General features: G+C 31.1%; 1 protein-coding gene across 1 annotated transcript in view; it reads left to right on the top strand.

Moving 5' to 3' along the window:
* LOC108914736 (basement membrane-specific heparan sulfate proteoglycan core protein-like) overlaps positions 1-23,487 on the top strand; it is a gene marked incomplete at its 5' end in the record, with an annotated part of 93,939 nt that overhangs the window by 60,341 nt on the left and 10,111 nt on the right. The window contains 9 exon segments of the mRNA XM_023456115.1: positions 6,203-6,220; positions 7,039-7,188; positions 7,241-7,426; positions 13,489-13,749; positions 14,565-14,831; positions 17,201-17,338; positions 19,766-20,035; positions 21,233-21,387; positions 22,840-23,407. Coding sequence (XP_023311883.1) covers positions 6,203-6,220; positions 7,039-7,188; positions 7,241-7,426; positions 13,489-13,749; positions 14,565-14,831; positions 17,201-17,338; positions 19,766-20,035; positions 21,233-21,387; positions 22,840-23,407 — 2,013 coding nt within the window.

The raw sequence follows: 23,487 nt of genomic DNA, 5'->3' as shown, positions 1-23,487 counted from the left end.
TATTCGCATGTTGGCTGCCAACCGCTGTAAGCAACGCTACAAAGTGAAGCGAAATACAAACTGATTTCGATCTGCGTCATTTGTTTATGCTATATGTTGTATGGTACGAGGTTGATGTTTGCGCTCAAGGCAATGGTTTCTTAGACGGCGGTCACCACGCAACGATTCTGTTTATTTCTGCAAATAAACAAACAAACACAATACATTTTCAATATACAATAATTATACATAAATTTTAAAATTTATATAAAATTAAAAATAATTTTAAATTGCACAACGAAACGGGAAGAGAGGCCGACGGGCGCAATAGGCGAGCGCGACTGATGTCTGCATCCGCGTTCGACTGTCTCCACCAATCCGTCGTTCATAGGCGTGCGTTTTTTAGCCCAAGCCGGCCCCCACTGCGGCTTGGGCCCGTACGCATTGCGCAACCGTAGTTATGCCACTGCATGAAGCATTAAGTGAAAGGAAGTATTTGCGGACATAATACGATAACTAAAAAGTAACACGTTTTGTCTAAAAATGAGTTGATAAAACTTGCTTTTTGCTAGTTTTTTTTTAGAAAATATTTAGAAGTCAGTCAATTCTCTGTCCGTCCATTTTATGCAAATAATTGTATGTGTGAGGCATGGACGTATTGTCTGAAAGTATTTATTTGACACATTGCTTTACATAATTTTCTTTTATTATTATTTTGCCATAGTTGCTAATTTATAAATTTTTTACGACACTTTTAATTTGCATTGTGGCAAAATAGCTTAAAAAACTCTAGATAAGTGAAGAAACCGATTAAATATAATATAAACTAAATTGTGATTAATATTTGTATAACAATTTGCAACAGCATTTTACAATTTATTAGAGCTGTCTCTTTTCTGAACAGATTGTTGCAAAGAAATGATACCAAATTGTGATTCAGAGGAGTCGTTTCCTGCAGTGGTATGTTTATAATTCATGATTCCTAGGACTGTTTTGACATGAAACGATTAGTAGGAAATGAGAACGAAGTGATTATGAAGAATCACAGTTAATTATAACTCAAAACGGTGACAACATTTCAATTTAATACAAAATTAATGATATATAATATTTCATTTTCAAAATTAATTACAAAGTTACAAGATATTTTTGTTAAAATAAATTTAAAAGCCTTCTATTTTCTGTACAACAAAAATAAGTGTATTAAATATCTAAAGTACTTAATAATTTGAGCCAATAATTTTCTGATCAGTAGAAGAACAGAATGATCTTATTGAGTGCATATTTATCAATTCCCATACTACCGCAGCAGGATAGGAATCATGAACAAGTTCATGGAATCGATTGCAACAAAAGAAGATGTACCAATTATTCAAGCTCCGGGATTAGTTGAAATGATTTATGACTTAACGTTAAAGGGTATGCCATTTAAGATTTCCATTGGTGTTTCCTTAGTAAAAGTAAAGCAACTAAAACATACTTCAAATCGATCCTAGGGTCTAGCCATGTTTATCTTATCTTTATACTTAAGGAATTAAATTTTGATCAAGTTTTTCTGTATTCCACTTATTCTATAAAAAAAACTGTATAATTAACTTTTTTTGTATATTGTTATTGAATATTTTGCACAGGTAGGCACCATTAAAAAAGTAATATGTGAACTGTTCCGAAATTCCTAGAGTTTAACCAAAAGTTAATAAAATTCTTTGTTAACCAAATTCTTTGAAACACTGTATATTATTTTTTTATTTAATTGATTTAAAAACTCAGTAATAGGTTGATAGAGATCTACGATAACTTCAATCAAGTGGTGTGGTTTACCCGTAACTCAGGTCCCTTTCAAAAACCTTTTTTGATTATAATTTAATTTGAAGTGAAGTTGAAAAATCAAAAAATTCACAATTAACAGCTATAAATTGTATTTGAAAACACCACATTTTTTTTGTGATATATATACAGGGTGTCTCGTTCATGTTTCAAAAAAATTTGTGTGCCAGTTTCTCATGGAAAAATAATAGGGGTAGTTCATATAAAGGTTTTTTTATTAGACACCCTGTTTTCGAGATACAGTGTGCTGAAGTTGTTACTTTCCAAATGGTTTTCCTTAATTATCTTTAAATCGGCTAAAGATAAAAATGTCAAAATTTGTACAGGAGTAAACATCAACTCTGCGTTCAGAATAATTTGCAAACGATTTTTTTCCGACAAGCAGTGTCGCCGATACAGATAATTGGAGAGGTACAATTGAAAAAAAAAGGTTAAACGTAAAAATTTATTACATTTCTAAAGGGTTCTGTAAACTCTAAAGCATACTACAAAAAAAAAAGGTATACTTGTCAAAATTCGATGGCATGTACTTACCCTTTTCGAGAAAAAAGAAATTGCATAGAAGGAAATGGGGGACAATTTCAGTATCTACTGTAGTATGTTTGCACATTTATTTAATTGTGCAGCTGTTTTGTTCTGTATGTCTCCCAGTCTGTTTCCTAATATTTTTCTATGTTTACCACTTTTTTAAGCATTGGTGTCCAACAATCCAGTCCATGCAACAATTGTTTATTAAAATCTAAACTTAGTTAATAATAGATAATTAATTACCACAATCTGTTTCATTTATTAAATATTAGGTAGTTTACAACAAACTGAAACTTAAAATAAATATTTTTTTTTAGTTAATAAAATGTTTTACAATTTCACTGTTTCATGTGATACATAACAAATTAAAATTATAGTCTTAAATGCAAATACTTTTGGTAGCTAAATGTCTTCAGCTCATTCAATCGTAAGGTACTTTTTCAATTTAATATTGTGTTAATGTACTTGTGCCATATATGAGCAAAGTAAATGCAACTTTATTTTTCTCGAAAATGGTACATGCCATAGAATTTCGACAGGTATACCTTTTTTTTGTAATATCCTTTAGAGTGTACAGAACCGTTTAGAAATGTAATAAATTTTGACTTTTAACATATTTTTTTTTTTATTCTACCCCTCCAATGACCTGTATGAGCGACACTGTTTTTCAGAAAGAAACTGTTTACACATTATTCTTAACGTACAGTTGATGTTTACTCGTGTACAAATTTTGACATTTTTATCTTTAGACGATTTAAAGATAATTAAGGTAAACCATTTGGAAAGTAACAACTTCAACACACTGTATCTCGAAAACAAGGCATCTAAGAAAAAAACTTTACATGAAACTACCCCTATTATTTTCCCATGAGGAACTTGTACACAAGTTTTTTTTTAAACATGAACAGTACACCCTGTATTTTTAAGATATATATTGTGCTTAAATATATTATTTGCATTTAAGTTTTAACTGTCAATTTGCTGTCCCTATTCCGTGTACCAATCAACTAGGTTACTAGTAAGGATTGCGCGGATTTCTCTAATTCCTTTAGCTCATTTATAAAATCTGTTAAGTTCGTAATATATTCAGTTGACAGTTCGTCACCTCAGAATTATACTGTTGTATGTGCACTGAACCTAGTTTTGAGAAAAACGAAAAACAAAATTTTGGTTATTACAACTCCGGCAGTGCTAAAGATACATTTTTGATACAATTAAATTAGCTAGATTTTAGTACAAGTTACTAAGAATCATGTACAAAACTTTGGAAAAAAAAGTTTTTTTGCTAAAATTCAGATATTTAAAAAAACATACAACTATGTTATCTCAATAAAAATCTTTATTGTCAAAATAGCCTGTAACATGCAACTTTGCATTTTTATAAACGTAAAAAAAGTAATCCTAACAGATATTTTTCGAAAAAGTTAACACATTATTCATAGAAATACATTTAATATAACAAAATTAAGAGCAGAGGAAAATTAGTTTGGAAATATTGCTGTATAATATGTTCAGGCATCCATTTGAACATACTTTTGAGAGCTTGTATTTTATTTTCGGGAATGGATTCATTAAAAGATAAACGCGATGGGAGTTGCATTTTATTGCTGGTTCTTACAGCATCAGATCTTGTAGGTCGGATATCATGAATACAAACTTTTTTCCAATTTTCTAGTGCATGATTAATTTTATATTCTACTTCAAATTGAGATTGCGTGAATTTTAAGGCAACGACGTGGCTAAAAGGAACGGATTTGTAATTATATAAAGAAGCACATGCTTTATAATCTTTAAAATCTTCTTCCTTTAATTGAATAATTTTATACGGTTTTTCACTTTTAATAGAATTCGTAACAGAGATAAGGGTGAATAATACTCCGTTTTATTTAATACCCTTTCAATACAACTATGTACAGAATCGATTTCTTGGTTACATGAGTGACAAGGAGTATAGAATTTCATGGTTACAGAAATTATATTTAAAATAACAATGTAGTTGTTGTGACACATACAATTTTGTTACCGAAAGATAATAAAATTCTTGAGGTTAACAGAGTGTAAGTACCACATACCACTATGCAACCGTAAAAACGTTGTATTGGATGCATACAATTTTATAATTCTGGTTGCCTGCATCAAAACTATTAAGATACAACTTTGTGCCTCCACAGAAAAAAAGTTTAACCGACATACAACTTTGTAGCGCTAATAACTAAAAAATTACAAAAATGCGACATACAACAGTATAACTCTGAGGTGACGAGTTTATAAAATCTGTCATGTACAGGGTGTCCCGAAATTCATGCAACAAAATTTGGTCATAGATTCTTAAGACAAATTTAGGGGACCTGTATTTTTTCTTTTTGTCAACTGGCCCCCTCTTTCGGAGTTACAGCCCCCTGAAATCTGTACCTAAGAAGTTTTTTTATATCTCAAAACCATGTTGTAAGAGAATTACTAAATTTGGTACACAGGGGTTTTATGACATGTGGAATCTCACAATGCTACGCTTTTTGGCGAGAAACCCCCTTAAGACACTTTTTCGTGGGCCCCCTTGTCTTTGGAACCAGAAAAATTTGGTCGCAAATTTAATTTTTTTTAAAATTAATAGTTAGCTAGAAAGCCATTGAATTTAGAAACTTTTTTGTCTATTGATATTTGTTTCGTAAAACGCAATGTTTTTGAGGAAAATGTCGAATCACGATATGCATTCGATCACATTTTGACATTTTTCTGGAAAACGTTGCCTTTTACGAAAAAAGTATAAAGGGACAAAAAGTTTCTAAATTTAATGGCTTTCTAGTGGATTGATAATTTTTAAGAAATTTAAATATGCTATCAAATTTTTTTGGCTCCAAAGACAAGGGGGCCCACGAAAAATTGTCTTAAGGGGGTTCCCCACTAAAAAATGTTGCACCTTTAGATTTCACGTCATAAAACCCCTGTGTACCAAATTTAGTGATTCTCGTACAACAGGGTTCTGAGAGGGGGCCACTTGGCAAAAATAAAAAATAGGGGTCCCCTAAATTTATCCTAAGAATCTGTGATCAAATTTTGTTGCATGAATTTCGGGACACCCTGTATAAGTATGTACTGTCTGTTGACCAGTCTAAATAGTTATATTTATTTGTTTTTAAGTTCTTTGTAATTAAGCATTATTGTTGCCTATTTGGAAGTAATAAATAAATAAATAATAATAAATAGTGTAAAAAATATATTGCCAAATTAGTGTAAGGATTAATCTTTAGTTTCTCACTTTCCGCAGTTTTTCTTTTTTCACTCGTGTCGTCTACGGTTTGCTTTGGAAAACACTACTTACGCTCTTAACTGACACCAGTGAGGAGCTTTATCAACTGATTTGTTCTGAATTAAAAAATCTTTTCCATTGTTAATTTAATTATCGGGGTTGGAAGTTTTTTGTGAATCACTCAATATATATTCCCTTCATTTTTTTATTTCTGGGATTGAATAGACACATTTTTATGGGAAGCTGAACTCATTACTTCCTTCACCAATAGATTTCAAGTATGCATGCATTTTGATCTCTAAAGAAACGACAGTGAAACTCTTAACTGGCACATCTTGTATTTTGCTTCACAGTTAATTTTATATTATTGAACAATAACTTGTCATCGATTGATCTTTTTCACAGTAATCCTAAATTTTGTGTTAACTTATAGATAATATTTTTTAATCTTAATGACAGCCTATTTAAATTCTTCTGCAATTCATGATTTTTTTCCCACATTTTAAATTAAAAATGTATAGTATATGTTTTATGTATTATAATTAAAATTTCATTTTCATACATTTGTTCCTATAATTTCATGTTGCTTAATGTTGATGCTCTACTAATTGGGACTGTTAGAACGCCCTTATTATCCAGGTAGGTGAAAAACAAGTTTAACATGCATGTTTCGTAGAGTTATAATATTACAACTTAGATTAAAAGTGAATATCCCTTATCACTGAACTGGCACAGAGCATTTCTCTTTAAGAACTAGCCACCATGGTAAATTTTAAGGAACTTTTCTTTTTTAGATTTTCTTTAAATTTGGTTAATGCATATTGGAAGCATGTCCAACTACATTTTGATGATGCAAAACTGCAATTAGGTATTTTTTAGGTTTTTCTGATGTAAGATATAATATGAAGACGATCTAAATCGTAAAAATGATTCCATTAAAGTAGGTATATAGCCTCAAAGTGAATTGTTCTCTAATGAAGTTTTCTGTGTTATTTGACAACACTAAAACTGTTATAAAGCTGATCTAAAAAAAACTGCAGTATTATACTACAAGAATAGCAGTCTTTAATATTTTTCAATTACTTAAAAAAAAAAATGGGGATTTAGGTACTATTAAACATGTAAATAACACCCAAAAACTGATAAGGAAGACCTGTAAATTATGTTAAAAATATTAAAAAACTGTTTCTCTTTAAAAGTCTATTATGAACACCTAAAAACCTATCTTAATTACATATTTAAAACATGCATACTCACGATACTAAAAAATCGGTATACTTGTGCTTCAGATCATACTAAGTAAGAATCTGTTTTCCCTAAAAAACACCTTTAATAGTACGACCAAAAAAAATAATTATTAAAATAGGTCAAAAAGTTACGGGGGAGTGGTTAGTCCTTAAACAGAACATGTGGTGTATCAAAACTGAAAATGTTAATATATTTGTTACTTTTTGAAGGTGAAGATGCAACTTCTGGAACTCCCGGTGGTGGATACAGACACAATGAACGACCGCGACCACCTTTTGATACACCAAGTTATGACCAAAAATTCTCTGCTCCAGTAGGAACTCGTGCAGAAATAAGATGCCGCCTTAGTAACCAAGATGGTATGTTAGTCATAATCTTAGATATAACATATAAAGGTAAATATCATTTTAGGGTCACGTATCAGAGTGCAATGGATTCGCGCAGACAACTCTTCACTTCCTCGAGAAGCATACGAATCAAGTGGCACTCTTTATATTGAAAATGTACAACCATCGGCAGCTGGCGAATATCAGTGTTTAGGAGTCAATCATTCAGGAAAGGTCGAATTCCGCATTAGAACTTATCTGGATGTTATATGTAAGTTGTTTTAAATGCTTTATTATATTATGCTTTTTAACTTATTTTGTATGTCACCTTATAATTATTATTTGATTTTTATTGCATTCAGCAGAGGAAGACATATGTGCATTATTAGGTACAGTGTTTTGTTGGAATTCTTTTATGTACAATTTAAGATACAGTTATACAATCCTAGAGAAATTATTGCATTAATTTTATGAATAACAAAAAATCTTGTTTTAAAATTATTTAAGGCGCATTATTTGTAAACTGACTTGCGAACGATGGAATATTTGCCAATTCCTTCAGTCATATTTTATAAATTACATTACAATTACAATAATTAAAATTCGATCTTAAATAAAGTATTAATTATTTTTCAAATCTTCACAGTACTTTTCCTCTACTGTGTGTTATAATATTTGTGTAACAATTTTTTTTGTAATTGCATCAATGTAATTCTCATTCCGCACCTTTTTTTTCATAAAGAATTATTGCAAAAACTGTATCATAAATTAATTTAATTATTTTTAAACTTTATACAGGGTGTTTCCTAAGTAATCTAAAATATTGGAGGAAGACGTAAGCACTATATGAGTCATTTTTTATGGAAATATACCTTCTTTCTACTTTTTATGGAAATATACCTTCTTTCTACTTTTTATGGAAATATACCTCTTTTTCTACACTGGCCGAAAATTAAAATTTAATTTGTTTCACAAGGAACACATCTGTGATTCCAATCTTCAGGATAAAGAGTGTCATTTTTTCAAATGAAACCTAGTTTATGGGAAAAAAATTATTTTATTAATAACATGAAAAAATTTACTCACAACAGGTGACATACATTTCAACACAACTTTTAATTGAAAACAGGCCAATCTTGAAAATAAAGGCTAATGATCATGTTCATTTTAAAAAACTATATGAAAGTACGTCCTCTATAAGCTTTTCATGTGTTTCTATAAATAATATCGTATTTTCTTCTTGAATTAAGGTTGAAAAAATATCAAGTCACTTTTTATCTGATACTGAAGGAGAAATCGTGAAAGCATATATGAGAATCTATTGCCTGTAAAGGTTTTTCTTCTGTGAAATCGCTCTCTTCAATATATTACATTAATTAGGAAATACCCTGTAGATGCATGCTTGAAAATAACAGGACACAGTTTGCTTATTTAATATCTCAACCTATTTTGCAATTTTCAAATATTGATTTTGCATAACTGAAATGTTTTCTTGGATTTTTTTTTAAGTTTTGTAACTTTTTTATACACAATGTAGATCATTTCTGTGTTGTTAAGATGTATTACAATTTAAATTTTCTAGAATGTGTAGCAGTGCCATTGCGGTAAGCTCTCAAGACTATTTCCTGTTCAATTTTCCTTAAAATGTTTCCTATTAGGATTTATGATTCTTCAAAGAATGCATCTAAATCACAGTTTTTCATCAATTATTTGCATCAAGAACGATTGAGGAGATAGACTTCAAATTATTCGATGTTGAAGAAATCTTTTATGTATTTAGACAGGACCAATAATTTTATGCCTCTTAAATTGTTTTAAATACACCCTCCACAGTATAAAGTCCAAAAACTATGATACATAAATTAAAAACAGAGTGAACATGATGAACACAGGTGAAAATTAGAATAACTTGAAGTGTGTACAAATTTGATTACATTTATTTGAGTGAAAGACGGTCCTATGAAAAGATGAAAATATATGGACTGTGAATTATTAATTATGAGGGATTTTTTTGTACATTCAAGACTTAATTGTCAAAAATTGTATACATTATTATTTTTCAAAGTATTGTCCATTGCTAGCCGCTAGTTTTTCCCATCTTTCTGGCAGTATATGGATTCCGCTTCAAACAACTCATCTTTTGATGCTATCCACCAATCAGTCCAATTTTTGGTATCTTCATAAGATTGGAAGCGCTGCTTGATGGAGCAATATCTGGTGAATATGGCAGATGGGGTAAAACATCCCTTTTCAGCGTTTCTAAGTATTTTTTGACTTCACGAGTAACATGTGGTCGAGAGTTATCATGTTGAAAAATTACTTTACCGTGCCTTTGCTTGAATTGCAGCCATTTTTCCTTCAATGCACAGCTCACATGCATCAATTGTGTTCGGTAACGTTCACCAGTGATGGTCCCATCAAATACAGAGAATGAGCTTTGAACAATGAATATTTGGCGTTGCCGTCGATGTTGATGCATGACCAGGCAAACATCACGATTTTCTATGCTTGTGATTACCATGAGTATCCATTTTTTATCGCCAGTGACGATACGATGCAAAATAACTTTCTTTTTTGCCATTGAAGCAATTCGTATGAGGCCTAATTTCCTTGCCTTTGAATCATACTAAGTGTATTTAAATGTTTGGAAACTGTTGTGCGATCAACATTCAACGATTCAGTAAGTTCATCTTATGTTTGACATGAATCTTCAACGGCACTTGATGACTTTCAGCAGCACTTTTGTTTGAATTAAAAAGGAAAAGTAAAACTTCCGGCAAATTGTGTTTTGTTGGGTGTTGCATAACATTTCCATAATTATATTCCTCTGATTAATGAGAAATTGAAACATTGGAAATAATCAGTCAAAATATACAGGGATGGCCAGAAGTACGGAATAAAATTCATATCTTTTGAATGAGTTAAATTTTTTTAAAACGCGGAAATACTTTAATTGATTTTGATTTTTTCCCATCTTTCGGTTATATAATAATAAATTTTTCTTCAACCCCCTAACCCCCAGCTACCCCTACTTTTTTTTGTTCAAATGGAAACAAGGCATGAGGGGGCTCGTTGAAAAGCTTATAGAAAACCAAATCCAGCCATACTAAATAAACAAGTTTTATCTTTTCAATAGCAAGTTTTTTTTGCATTTAGAAATTGAAACAACTAAGTAATTTACAAAAATAAACTCAATGTCGCAAATGCTGAAAATGTCCTCCATTCACTATTTGGCATTCTCCAAGACGATAGTAAAAGCTGTCCACAGCATTCTGAATGACTTCAGCTGGTAAATTATGCATCTCCGCCCTAATCTTGTTCTTTAAATTCTCAATATTATCCGGTCTGTCCTGGTAGACTCTTTCTTTCAAATATCCCCAAAGAAAATAATCCAGGGGTGTTAAGTCGGGGGATCTTGGCGGCCATTCAACTGTACCCCGTCTACCAATCCAGCGATTTGGAAACATTTCATCTAAGTATCTTCGAACATCAATACCAAAATGTGGGGGAGCGCCATCTTGTTGGAACCAAATTCTTTCATTCGGTATATCTGGATCAATTTCATGAGGGAAAATCACAGCTAGAGCAGGTATCAGGTCAAATGTTAGGAAATCCAGGTAGCGTGCGGCAGTAAGATTTTCTTCAAAAAAGAATGGGCCCAAGATTCTGTTGTTGATGATACCTGCCCATACATTAACTTTTTGTGGATGCTGCGTATGCGATTCGCATGTCCAGTGTGGATTTTCCTGGGACCAAAAGCGATAGTTGTGCCTGTTAACCACTCCATTTAAATAAAACGTAGCTTCATCCGAAAAAAGTACGTCTCGTTGAAAACCATTATTGTCGTCACACCGTCTCATCATTTCTTCACAAAATTGTAATCGCCTATCATAATCGTCTTCCAAAAGCTCTTGGACAAGACATACCTTATAGGGGTGGTATTTCTCTTGTTTCAGAAACATTCGAATTGCAGTTCGAGAAGCATCGTGATTGCGGGCCAATGAAACAGTTGAAGTATGAGGATTTTCAACAAGTTCTAATGCAATGTCTAATTTCTTTTCTTCATTCAAAGCACGTGCCCGTCCAGTTTTGGGCAAAGTCTGTACTGTACCGTGTTCCTCAAATTTGTGAAATATTTTACTAACTGTCCCTTGCGAGATTTGGTTTTCGGGATATTTCGCATTAAATAAATCGCGCACTTCAGCCTGACTTCTTATTTTGTCTCCACATCCAAGCAATATCAAGATTTCGATGCGTTGCCTTTCCGACAATACCATTGCAATTCAGTAAATAACTTGATTTTGACACAATAGTAACGTTTCGAACTCCAATTTACAACTAAAGCGAAAAATTAACCAGAAAGCCTGGCAAGTAAGTGGTGCCAAAAAAACGCAACATAAAAAATATATCTTTTTTGCGTTAGCAGTGATAGGTACAGTTTCAAATTCTTTATTTTATTCTGTGCAAATTCATGGAGGATAACACTGAAGATAATTAAATTTTATTTCACTTCTTAAGTAGGTGTTTTATACAACCCTAAAAACCTTGCTATTGAAAAAATAAAACTTGTTTATTTGGTATGGCTGGATTCGGTTTTCTATAAGCTTTTCAACGAGCTCCCTCATGTCTTATGTTTCCATTTGAAAAAAAAAAAAATTGGGGTAGCTGGGGGTTAGGGGGTTGCAGAAAATTTAATTATAACCGAAAGATGGGAAAAAATCAGAATCAGTTAACGTGTTTCTGCGTTTTTAAAAAAAATTAACTCATTCAAAAGATATGAATTTTATTCCATACTTCTGGCCATTCCTGTATAAAATATTTGCTTTAACAGCAAATAATCTAATTGTTCTTTACAGTGGAAAACGTTTAGACCTCTTCTAACTAGAATACTACTGAGTAATTTTATTCATATTTAACATGAATGTAGCCACTATTAGGAAGTTGCATTGTATGAAATTTGAAGACTGCAATTTGAATTGCATTGTTACACATTGCATAAACATACTTTCATCAGCATTTCCTGTAGTTAGATATTGAAAAGATTATGAAACTCTTCGAATTACTATCAGAGATGTATTGTGATACCATTATTCTACATTAAGTTAAAAAGGCATACAAATATCAATAGAACCAATTTAGAAAAAAGTTTAGTGCATCTTGCTAGTTATTTTTAGATAGTATTAATACAGTGTATCCCTGCATGGGGTACTGCACCCATGTGAACTTTATTATTGATTTTCTTGAGAAAACAATAATTATCTTGGAATGCTATTACCAGTGGTTTCAAACTTGAAAAATATACAGAACGTTAAATAAAAACTAAATTTAATTAAATGTAATTTTTGTTATTGTTTGAAGTTATTTGTTTGTGGCAAAATTTTAATTTTTTCTTATTTTTTGAGTACTTTTTCCACCTGTGAAAAAAATTTAAATTATGAAATAAATCTTTCCGCTAATTGGATCAGTCATGGGTTATTTTTTTTTTAATAATTTTGCCTAACTACAAATTTCAGAGCAGACAAATACAAAAAACGCATCTCTTTATATCATGCACTTTAAAAAGTTCTTTATGTTTTGAAAATTTTTTCTGTTATTGTGTTCTCTGACTTTTCCTTTTAGTTACTTTTGACAGTTTAAATTTGTCTGTTTCCATAACTAGAGATATCATATGTTGTTTATTCCATTATTACTTACTTCATCTTTGAGAATTTGTAGCCAGCAAGTATCAAACAACATTTTTCACCATTCAACGAAATAATTGCAGTCTCTTAATTTTTTTTTACGGTATTATTTTCCTTTTCCAAAAACCCCATTGAATATATCATCATTTTCTCAAGTGTGATCGCAAGTTCTAGATTTCTCAAATCCTCGTTTTTTAATGTATTTTTTTTGTTTTTTAATTAAATCTCATATTTAAGTATTTCTTCAATTTCCAAACAATTTAGTTCAGTATTATTTTTGATAAAAAATACTTTACTGCAAATAAATTTGACATTTTCTAACATTTTAAACAACTTGTATATTTTATTACAAATTTAATCACTGATCATGGCAGATAAGTAAAATTTTGGATCAAGAATATTTTCTTGAAAAATCAATAAGTGAGCAAGAGCGTTGCACCCCAGAATACATGTATATTTTGAAATGTTATTTCACTTTTGCACTCAATGCACACTCTGATTATTTCAATCCTTTATTATTTGGGTTGAGTGTAATAGTACAAAAGTGCAAATAAGTTGAAAATGTAATAATAAAATTATAGAATATGGATGTAAATTTTAAATTGAATTGAATTCAAATTTTAATAATTTTATGATAATATAAAAATTTCAGCTCCGCCAAGAATAACCCTTAATCCACCAAAACAAGTAGTACATCCAGGGGAACACGCTTATATCAATTGTAGTGCAACTGGTCAGCAGCCCATAAGCATTTCATGGTCACCAATCGGACGTGATATGCCTACTTCCGTTTACACAAGAGATGGTATTATTCGTTTCAGCAACATTCAACTTCAAGATGCTGGAACATACCGATGCAAAGCAGTTAATAGTGCTGGTGAAGCTGATGCCGTAGCTGACGTCATTGTTGAAGGTAAATTTGTAAATCTGTGAAAATTGAAAATTTTCTAACTTTAACGAGTGCTAGTTTTAATTTCTTTGCCAATTTTGATGATTTTTAATTTAATATTTATGCATGCCCGGGTTGAGGGATTATGGAGTTAGATTCTCCTGAGTTTCATAATCACCTCTGATATATGAGATTCATCTTCCCTCAGAGTTCCATGGTTCTGCACCCTCGTATATCCCTAGTTATGAAGCCACAGGATTATGGGGTTATAGTACAATGACATCATGAATTCAAATGTTTTTTTATCACTACTACTTGTGTTCGTTTAAAATCTTGAAAACTAGGGGATTGCTTGATATTAAACATGACTAATTTGGGAATTCTGACTTTAGATTCAGGTTCAATGATTCAAAGTATTATGTGATACACTGATCTGGTCCATGGTCTGACCCACTTTTTTTTTATTTTAAATTTTGAGAAAAACAATTATATTTACAATATTTATAAAAGAGAAGGATCTACTGACTGGTGAAAAAATATTTCTATTACCACTTAAGCAGGTTATAACCTTTTAAAAGAGTCATCAATGGAAACGTTTTAAATTAGCGCTTTTTTGTATTGAACAAGGACTCCACTATTTATTTTCTCAAATCATTTGTGAGGCACCTAAAAATGTATGCTTTAGAAACCTTAAAAACCCTAATAGTTTAACATATATGATAAAACGTGGTGCAATGTTGCTATTTAAAAAAAGTAGATCTAAAATTTTAAGTAGATCTGAGTCTAGTTCTTTTCTTTTTGACAATGGCTATAACTACTTACATTTTTTCTATTTACAGAAAATTATTCAAGACCTGCAATTACTGCAGATCAGAAACAGCAAATTGCTCCTATAGGTTCATCAGTTACTCTTCATTGTCGTGCTACCAACCAACCAAGTTCAATTAGGTGGATTAGAGAAAATCTACCACTTCCAAGAAGCTCGAAAGTAAATGGGGAATTTCTTTATATTTATAATGTCCAAAGAGAAGATCAAGGTAGATACTACTGTGAAATTACAACAGGCACAGGAACGTCAAGTGACTACATTGATTTGCAGTTGTCTGGTAAGTCTTGTAGAGTTGTGCTACTGATATTATGTGTTTTTCATTAGTTATCCATCCGTATTTCATATCGAGTTTTGTCTGAAGTTTTTTTCTTTTTTCTTTTGGTTTCTAGTTGTTTATGTTAATAGTGATGCATAAATAAAATATGTAAAAGTTAATTAATAAAAGTTGTACTCAACAATAAGGTTCAAACATGGAATAACAAAAATAAATTTTGAACTTCGAACTTGAACTTCGTTGTTTAAAATTTCTTTCTAAAAGTATTCGAAATTCTTGCATTATTTACAGAAAACTTACATACATTTCATCTGTCTTCAATAATAAAATTTTATGTTGCGCAATAGGGTCGTTTCCTCAACAGAAATTCTATTTAAAATATATATAGGTATCTCCATAGCCCTTTTACTTTCAGGTGCGTTAAACTGAGATGGTGATTTTTATTTGTAAAAAATATAGGTTGTAACATAGATAATAGCAGTATTCTTTTGTATACAAGAAACGTACTACAATCAGTAATGAGCCAGTATTTTTTAAAATTTAAATTACTATTGATTCTACAAATGGAAATTATTACGTACAGTTTTGGGGGTATAGTCTTTCCGAAGTCAGTGGAACATGCAAAAAAATGCCTGGCAAGAAAATTTAATGAGTCATAGAGGGGTCCCTAAAAAAGTTTTCTACTGAAGGTAAAAAATTATAATTTGTATATAATGTGTAGAAAATTTCTATTATATGTTCATTTGACCAACAACATATTTTAATTATTTATGTCCACAAACAATTTTATTATATTGATGGTAAATTTTGTTTTGGTCCCTTTCACAAGGTCTCCAAAATGCCATGTTGAGATAATATTAGTAAACAAAATATCCCTCTTGTTTCTCCCTTTCGCAATTGTAATATGAATAATTGATAGAAGGTGCCTATAACAAATTAAAATTACCTGAATCACACCAAATTCCGCATTGCTGCACTGCACTGCTGGACAATTTATCAACCACTTGTCAACTGCTGAGATTTATTACCCAGTAACCCAATGCTACTGTGTTTGCTTCCCTTTGCCCGCGCTCGCATTCTTCAACTGGGCGTATACATTTCTACCACCTCCACGTCTAGTTGGACCAGACCTGTATATGGGTGTGGCTAAATAAATATGGGAACAAGTTTTTAATTCCGAGTTGCTGTGTCAGCGACCTAACCTGGTACATAGTGTCAATCTGTTGGTTCTTCAATTGATATCGGAAACACTATACAACCCTGTATGCATCAAAATTTATGGGCAATTCTTAATTAATTTTGACTCGTATGATAGGGTAGCTTACATAAAACTAATGCTAATTGTGTTGTTAAATTAGCAGTACCAACAATGGCCAATAATAATGATTAGTTGTTTAAGCGTAAATGTAGAATACACTGGAATTACTCAGTGAGACATAAGCTGGAATTAATTGTCAGTTGAAATCGTAGAATTGATTGTCTTTATAATGCTAAACTTCTACAAAATAAAAAATGTTAAATATTTTATGCAAGTCTTAAAATATAATGGTTAAATTGAGCCATGAGAAACGATCCTATTATTGTTATCACTTCATATATTTTCACATATAATTGATACAAGGTAAAAACGAGGGTAAAAGATTCCAATATCTTTTAACAGAGAATCAAACCCATATATAAAAGGTAAATAATTATTTACTTACAATTAGTAAACTTAATAATTCAGAATGCCTAAATTAAAAATGTAGGGACAATATTACTATTTAAATATATATATAATTTTGTGGGTAGGATAAATTGGTAGGGGGAAATGTAAGAAATAAAGTAGACGTACAAATAGTAATTCTTATAAAAAAAAACATTGGGTTTATCACATTTAAATATACAATCGAAAATTCATACATTATGAAAATATATATAATTGGATATAAATTTGTTTTAGGGAGAAACAAATATAAAAGGAATCACTGAATTAAGGCCAGTTTTGTTCATACCTATTCGATCTTGAAAGAATGCTGACGGAAATCATGAATATCTCAAAACATATTTGTTTTATGTGTCAAATTTTTACATAATTTTAATAATTTTGATGTTAAATAAACAGTGTTTCATATTCAGAGATTCTTGTTTCATTTGCATTTTAGACGAGTTTTACTAATATGTATATAACATCGCAACTTTTCATAAAAAAAAATAAATGTATAAAATTAATATATAAAAATATATAATTAATTAATTACTTAGCTAAATCAATGATTTTATTTATGCATTATCTGAAACACGTGTCGATAATGTGTATCTAATAGTTTTTTTTATTTAAATGAGTTGAGTTTCTTATTAGTATAATATTGCATATATTGCATGTGTGGTAGAACCTGAAGAAAAATGTCAACCTGGATGGTGGAGTTGTGACAATAGACATTGTATACCACAGTCACAGTATTGTGATACAATCGATGACTGTGGTGATAATAGCGACGAAAAGGATTGTCAGCACAGGATACGACGGGGTTTGTTACTATGTAGCTTTCTAGCGTGTCGTCAATCTCCATGTAGAGGGGCATTTTGGTTAAAAATTGGGGTATAAACTTTTTAAAACATATATGTAGATGTTCAAAATAAGGTATCTGTATTATGTACAATAATTTTTCCTTCAAATTATAAAAAAATAATTTTATTTCTATTTATATCTACATATGGTTTGCAAAAGTTAAAGAAACTCTGTTTATGTGTGTGCTTTTCATGTCTACTAATTTATGACTGTCTTATTTCTCTTCGACATTTACATTTTTTTTTAAAGAAAATTGAACACAGCATTGCTTTCGTTAAAAAATTCTCACTAATAATGTAAATGTAGGATCTCTTTAATTAAAGGCAACTTGTATTTGGAAATCTGTATTTTTTATATATTTAATATCTTTTTAAAGTCATTTAATTATTGGCAACTTAAAAAATTGTATAAATATTAATTTCAGCACTACCTTTATTTTTATCTTTCATTTATAAAGAAAACATAACAGTTTAATCAGCATTGTAATTCTACTGGAACTTTCGCCATATTTGTGTAAAGTGAATCAATTTGCAACAAATTGCAAATCAATAGTCAAATAAGATTTTACCTATCTTTTTATAAATTTCTATAAAAGTGGTAACATCCATACTTCTCATGTACATACTTAGTATTGTTGTTTTAAAACTTTACACAAATAATTAATGCTAATCTATATATTTACTTTCATGTATTCCCATTCTGGAATACTGGCACTTAATGTAAAATTGCTACATAAAACTAAGAAATTCCTGGAAATACATATACAGGCTGTTACAAATTCGCTTCTCACTACAGGGATCTTGGAAACGGTAAGAGGTACGAAGTAGCTTAAATGGGGGCAAAGTTGCGTAATCAGGGGACCAACATTATGCCTCTAAAAAATCAAGGCTAACATGATTAGTTTTCGAAATATTTGTGAAAAAAACCGAAATATTGAAAATCCGTTTTTGTTTCATTACAGCCTTGTTTGAGGTGATATTGAAAAAAGAAGAACACTTTCTCATGGCCACTTTTTGCCCTCTATCGAATAGGGTAATCAATTTTTATATGTAATGTTTTGCCTCTCCAGGACCATCATCAACTTAAATACTTAAAATACGACCCTGGAAATTTTATTACATTTTTTGCAAGTCTTCATGACCTCCAATACTGTACTGCCTCAGCCTGAACCAGATTCAGACGTTTTGTCTCGAAAAATTCATCTTTAGTGTATTCGTTCCAAATTTATCTAAATTTTTTATTTAGATTTCTCTGTTTAATTGAATTATCGTACACTGTAAGTGTCATTAGACCCTGTGAAATCCATCTAGTTATTTAAACTATTACTACCACTCGTTACAATAAAACATTTATTATTATTAACTGGTATGACCATCACTCGGTCATACATAACTCAATAAGTTGTGTCAAAATTAAAACATATTACAATTTTAATTTTATTATGACTAATTAATTTTTCAAGATGCATATGAACAACCTACACGCCAACTGAATATTATTCTTTAAAAAATTTCTGTAAATGTTCAAAAACATTTTCGTTTTGGCAAAGGTTGAAAATGAAGATCAGCGTAATATTATCGGAATTTATAATATCTGTAACCGCAACTGTGAAAGAGCATGTCAGATGTATTTATATGAATATCCTGAAAAAAATAGATCGGAATTTCTTTGAATTTTGAGCACTCGAGAAGCTTAGAAATTACTATGCACACGGGAATAAAACTCTAATAATGTTTTATTTTAATGTGTGGTGGTAATAGTTTAAATAACTAGATGGATTTCATGGGGTCTAACGACACTTACAGTGTATGATAATTCAATAAACAAAGAAATCTAAATAAAAAATTTAAGTAAATTTGGAACGAATACACTGAAGATGAATTTTTCGAGACAAAACATCTGAATCTGGTTCAGTCTGAGGCAGTACAGTATTGGAGGTCATGAAGGCTTGCAAAAAATGTAATAAAATTTCCAGGGTCATATTTTAAGTATTTAAGGTGATGATGGTCCTGGAGAGACGAAACGTTACATATAAAAATTGATTACGCTATTCGATAGAGGGCAAAAAGTGGCCATGAGAAAGTGTTCTTTCAATATCACCTCAAACAAGGCTGAAATGAAACTAAAACGGATTTCCAAAATTTCGTTTTTTTTTCAAATATTTCGAAAACTAATCATGTTAGCCTTGATTTTTTAGAGGCATATTGTTGGTCCCCCGATTACGCAACTTTGCCCCCATTTAAACTACTTCGTATCTCTTACCGTTTCCAAGATCCTTGTAGTGAGAAGTGAATTTGTAACAGCCTGTATCGCAAATTAGCATGACGTTCAGACTGTGTTCAAATTTCTTTATTTTGAGAACAATATTTCGATATACCAATTTTAGGTCCAACTCAACCGGAGCCTACGTTACACATAACCCCACCTGAAAGTGAACACTTTTCTGGAGAAAGCATTGATATCAACTGTCAATCCAATGAACCTGGTGCAATACCTAGCTGGTCGAAAATACAAGGATGGATGGCGAATAATGTGGAAAACGCTGGAGGAAGTTTGCGGATACGTAACTTACGTTCAGAAAATGCTGGCATATATCGATGTGAGGCCACTGGCCGTCAAGGAGTTTATTACAAGGATTATAACTTACATGTCACTGGTTAGTATAGTGAACAAGGCAGTTCTTCAACTTAACCTCTGGATTATTTCTCCAAAGTGTTCTGAAGCACTGCAGCCAATTCAGACCTATCTTGGCTTCGTACTATCTATTTATACAATATACAAATTTATTTTCAATATAAATTCCATAGGTCTGCTAACCAATATTTCTCTTAATTATTCATCATTCCTTCTCATCAACTTATGAGTCCCATTATTTATCACGTTCTTCTTTCACCAAATTGTTCTAAGCATGTTTCGGAGTGGTATAAGGAATGTGAGAAGTGATGCACTAGCCCTGATCAGTGTAAGGTTCGGTTAAAATATGGCAGGAATATATCAAAGTAACCTAGAATATGACGGAATAGCAGGAAATATATGAGAATAATCTGAAGTATAATAATATCTTAGAATAAACTGGAATTATAGCGAAATATATGAAAATAAAATGAAATATAAATGAAATGTGATGAAATACTTTTGTTCTAGAGTATACAGAATACAATGGAATATAACGGTTTCACTTAAGTTATGGTGGAAAACTCAAAATGTATTGAATAATTTGGGTTTAATAAGTCTTTTTAACACCCTACATTTTTCAACCGTACATTTTCTGCTTTCAAAATTATAAATATGTCGTATGTTTGCCCCGGTAGTTTTCCTTAGCTAAGACTTTTTAATTCATTATGAGGCTATAGATATAGACAGGATTAAATTGGAACCAATAGGAATAATTCGGAATACGATAGAATATGAGCAGAATCCGCTGGGATAAATAAGAATAAACAGTGAAATTTGAATAAACCAGAATCAGTGTACATTTTGAAGGCTAGTGGATCACATCTCAATGGAATATCAACAGCTGACTTCCTTTTTTGGAATTTCAACTGCTTTTTTTGTTTCATTAGATGCCTTTTTGATAAGTTCATTTGGCAACTGCAGTTGCAAATAAGTTTTGAAAACATTTGTTTGAGACTTACTATCCGAGTATATGTAAACATATATTTTTATATTTTTTTGAGATACACTTAGCAAAAATTTTTGCTTTGCTGTAGCGCGAGCTCCCAGTCTGCAGCTTCTTAGCTATCGGTCCAGCTACACTGTCTACTGTCCGTTTTGGAGTCATCCCATTCTTCTCAATTGTGTTTATGCTGTGCCTTACAAATATGGCAGTTATTTACATTTTGTGCTCTTTCAGATGATGAAATTAAAGATGAAGCACCTATTGAAGTAAAAAGTGTACAAAGAGGATCCAGTGTTATTCTAGAATGTAAAACTGACTTAGCAGAGCCTGTCACATATCTATGGACTAAACAAGGAGGAAGCCTTCCACAATATGTTGATGTTTACAGTGTAAGTTATTAATATTAACTTCCCCAATAGATTAATATCTACAATGTAAGTAACGAAAATTTGGACCAAATTTCTGAAAATAATACATTCTAATATATTTTGTTTTCAAACAGTGTGGTGAAAATATATTTTTTTTATAGAAGCAGGAAAATAAAGAGAAAAATAACTTATTTTTTACAAATTATTAGTGTGAATATGTGAATATCAAACAAGGAGTGGACTGAAGTACTTAAACATTTTTAGATCTATATTTTTCCATAAAGCAGTTGACACTTTATTTTATTACAGTCATTAAAATTTAAACCTATTGGAATGCATATGGCCTTTACTCCATTGCTGCTAAGCAATCTCAGAAAAGCCCCTCTCCTTCAGTACACACGGAGCACAAATTTTCATTTATTTAAAAAAATATGCTATTGCTATTTATATTTTACATTAAATGTTTTAAACATCATTTAATAAGAATATAATAACTCATAAACTTTAATTCAAGTCTCTTTAGGATCCCAAAATAGTCACTAGCAAGCTTAAATTCTGATAATTACAATTATTTACAATATACGTAAAGACTGACGAGAAATGAAGTCTGTATTCATTTTCCTTATTTTTGGTTTTTAAATGTGAGAAATTAGTTGTTGAAGTTTATGCTGAAATTTCATATTGACTGATAATTTTAATAACTTCTTTAAGTATACAATCACTTTTTGGCAATATGCCCACTTTAAAAATATTTTAAAATACAATAATTGAATTAGGGGTACCAGCAATCTGTGGCAGAGCAAAATGCAAAGAATCAATTCATCACACAGTTTTACTGTGCAAAGATGTTGTAATGTGTATCAAGTGCTCATCAAGAAATATTTTCCTAAGCCTAAACTTTGAAAGAACGGGATATACATTTCTGAACACGAAAGACATAAAACGGAAGTATAACTGTTCTGCTAGGAAATATCAGAAACAATTTGTAAAACATATATTAAATATATTTTGATATGATATACAGAGTGTAACTTTGAGTCGCTGTCATATTTATACAGAGGTTTCCTTTGACCTTTAGAAACACGTATCAATAGTTTATTTTTTCAAATTCCGTCGTTAAATTCTTAGTAATATTTAATTTATATGTAAATATGTGAGTAATGATATTGCAAGAAACAATTGCTGCTCTGTGCCGTAGAGTCTACGAGCTATATGTCTCAGTTAGCATTAAATTATACCATTAACATTTTCAACATTTGTTCAATGAATAAAACATTTCTTTTGCTTGAGATGTAACTGCGCTCACTGGTTACATCTCAATATATCCAAATAAAAAAAACTTAAAAATTAAAAGTTCATCAATAAAAACAAATTCCTAGCCACTGCACAGATAATCGGCATACTGGATGATCCACACATGGTTAATCGAGGCTATACTATACTATAAGATAATACTGTATTCTTTTATTTCAGAAAGAAATTCAGTTAAATGATGTGGGAAGCATTGACGCTGGAACTTATACATGTTCAGCTAGCAGTGGTGTTAGATCTACCACTGTACCAATTATACTTGTAGTAACTGGCATTGTTCCATATTTCACACAAGCACCTAACAGTTACATCACACTTCCAGCATTGGGTGATTCTTACATTCAGTTTAACTTTGAAGTATCCGTCAGACCTGAAAGGGGAAATGGTTTGATTTTATACAACGGCAACAAGGGAAATGACAGAAGTGGAGATTACATTGCTCTGTCGCTAGTCAATGGAATACCTGAATTCAAATATAACTTGGGCCAGAGTACCACTGTGGTGAGAGCAGATCGATCAATTACTAATCAGGAGTGGCATACTATTAAGATAGTAAGAAACAGGAAGAAAGTAACAATGTATGTAGATGGCCAAGGACCTTATATCGGAACTGCAGATGGAAAATTCATTGGATTGGATTTGACCGAACATTTATATTTAGGAGGTGTCCCAGATCCATATAATATCTCTCCTGAAGTGTTTGGAAATAATCGGTATGATGGATATGTCGGTAAGAATATTTTTATTATCAAATAAAATCTTTGTTCAATAGACAAATATTGATTTGCATGAATAGAGTTTAGTGTCGAC

Source organism: Anoplophora glabripennis, unplaced genomic scaffold, assembly GCF_000390285.2.
Source record: "Anoplophora glabripennis isolate ALB-LARVAE unplaced genomic scaffold, Agla_2.0 scaffold1175, whole genome shotgun sequence".
NCBI classification, from domain to species: domain Eukaryota; kingdom Metazoa; phylum Arthropoda; class Insecta; order Coleoptera; family Cerambycidae; genus Anoplophora; species Anoplophora glabripennis.
Note: the sequence above shows the minus strand (reverse complement) of the source record. Positions and strands in the feature narration are given on the sequence as shown.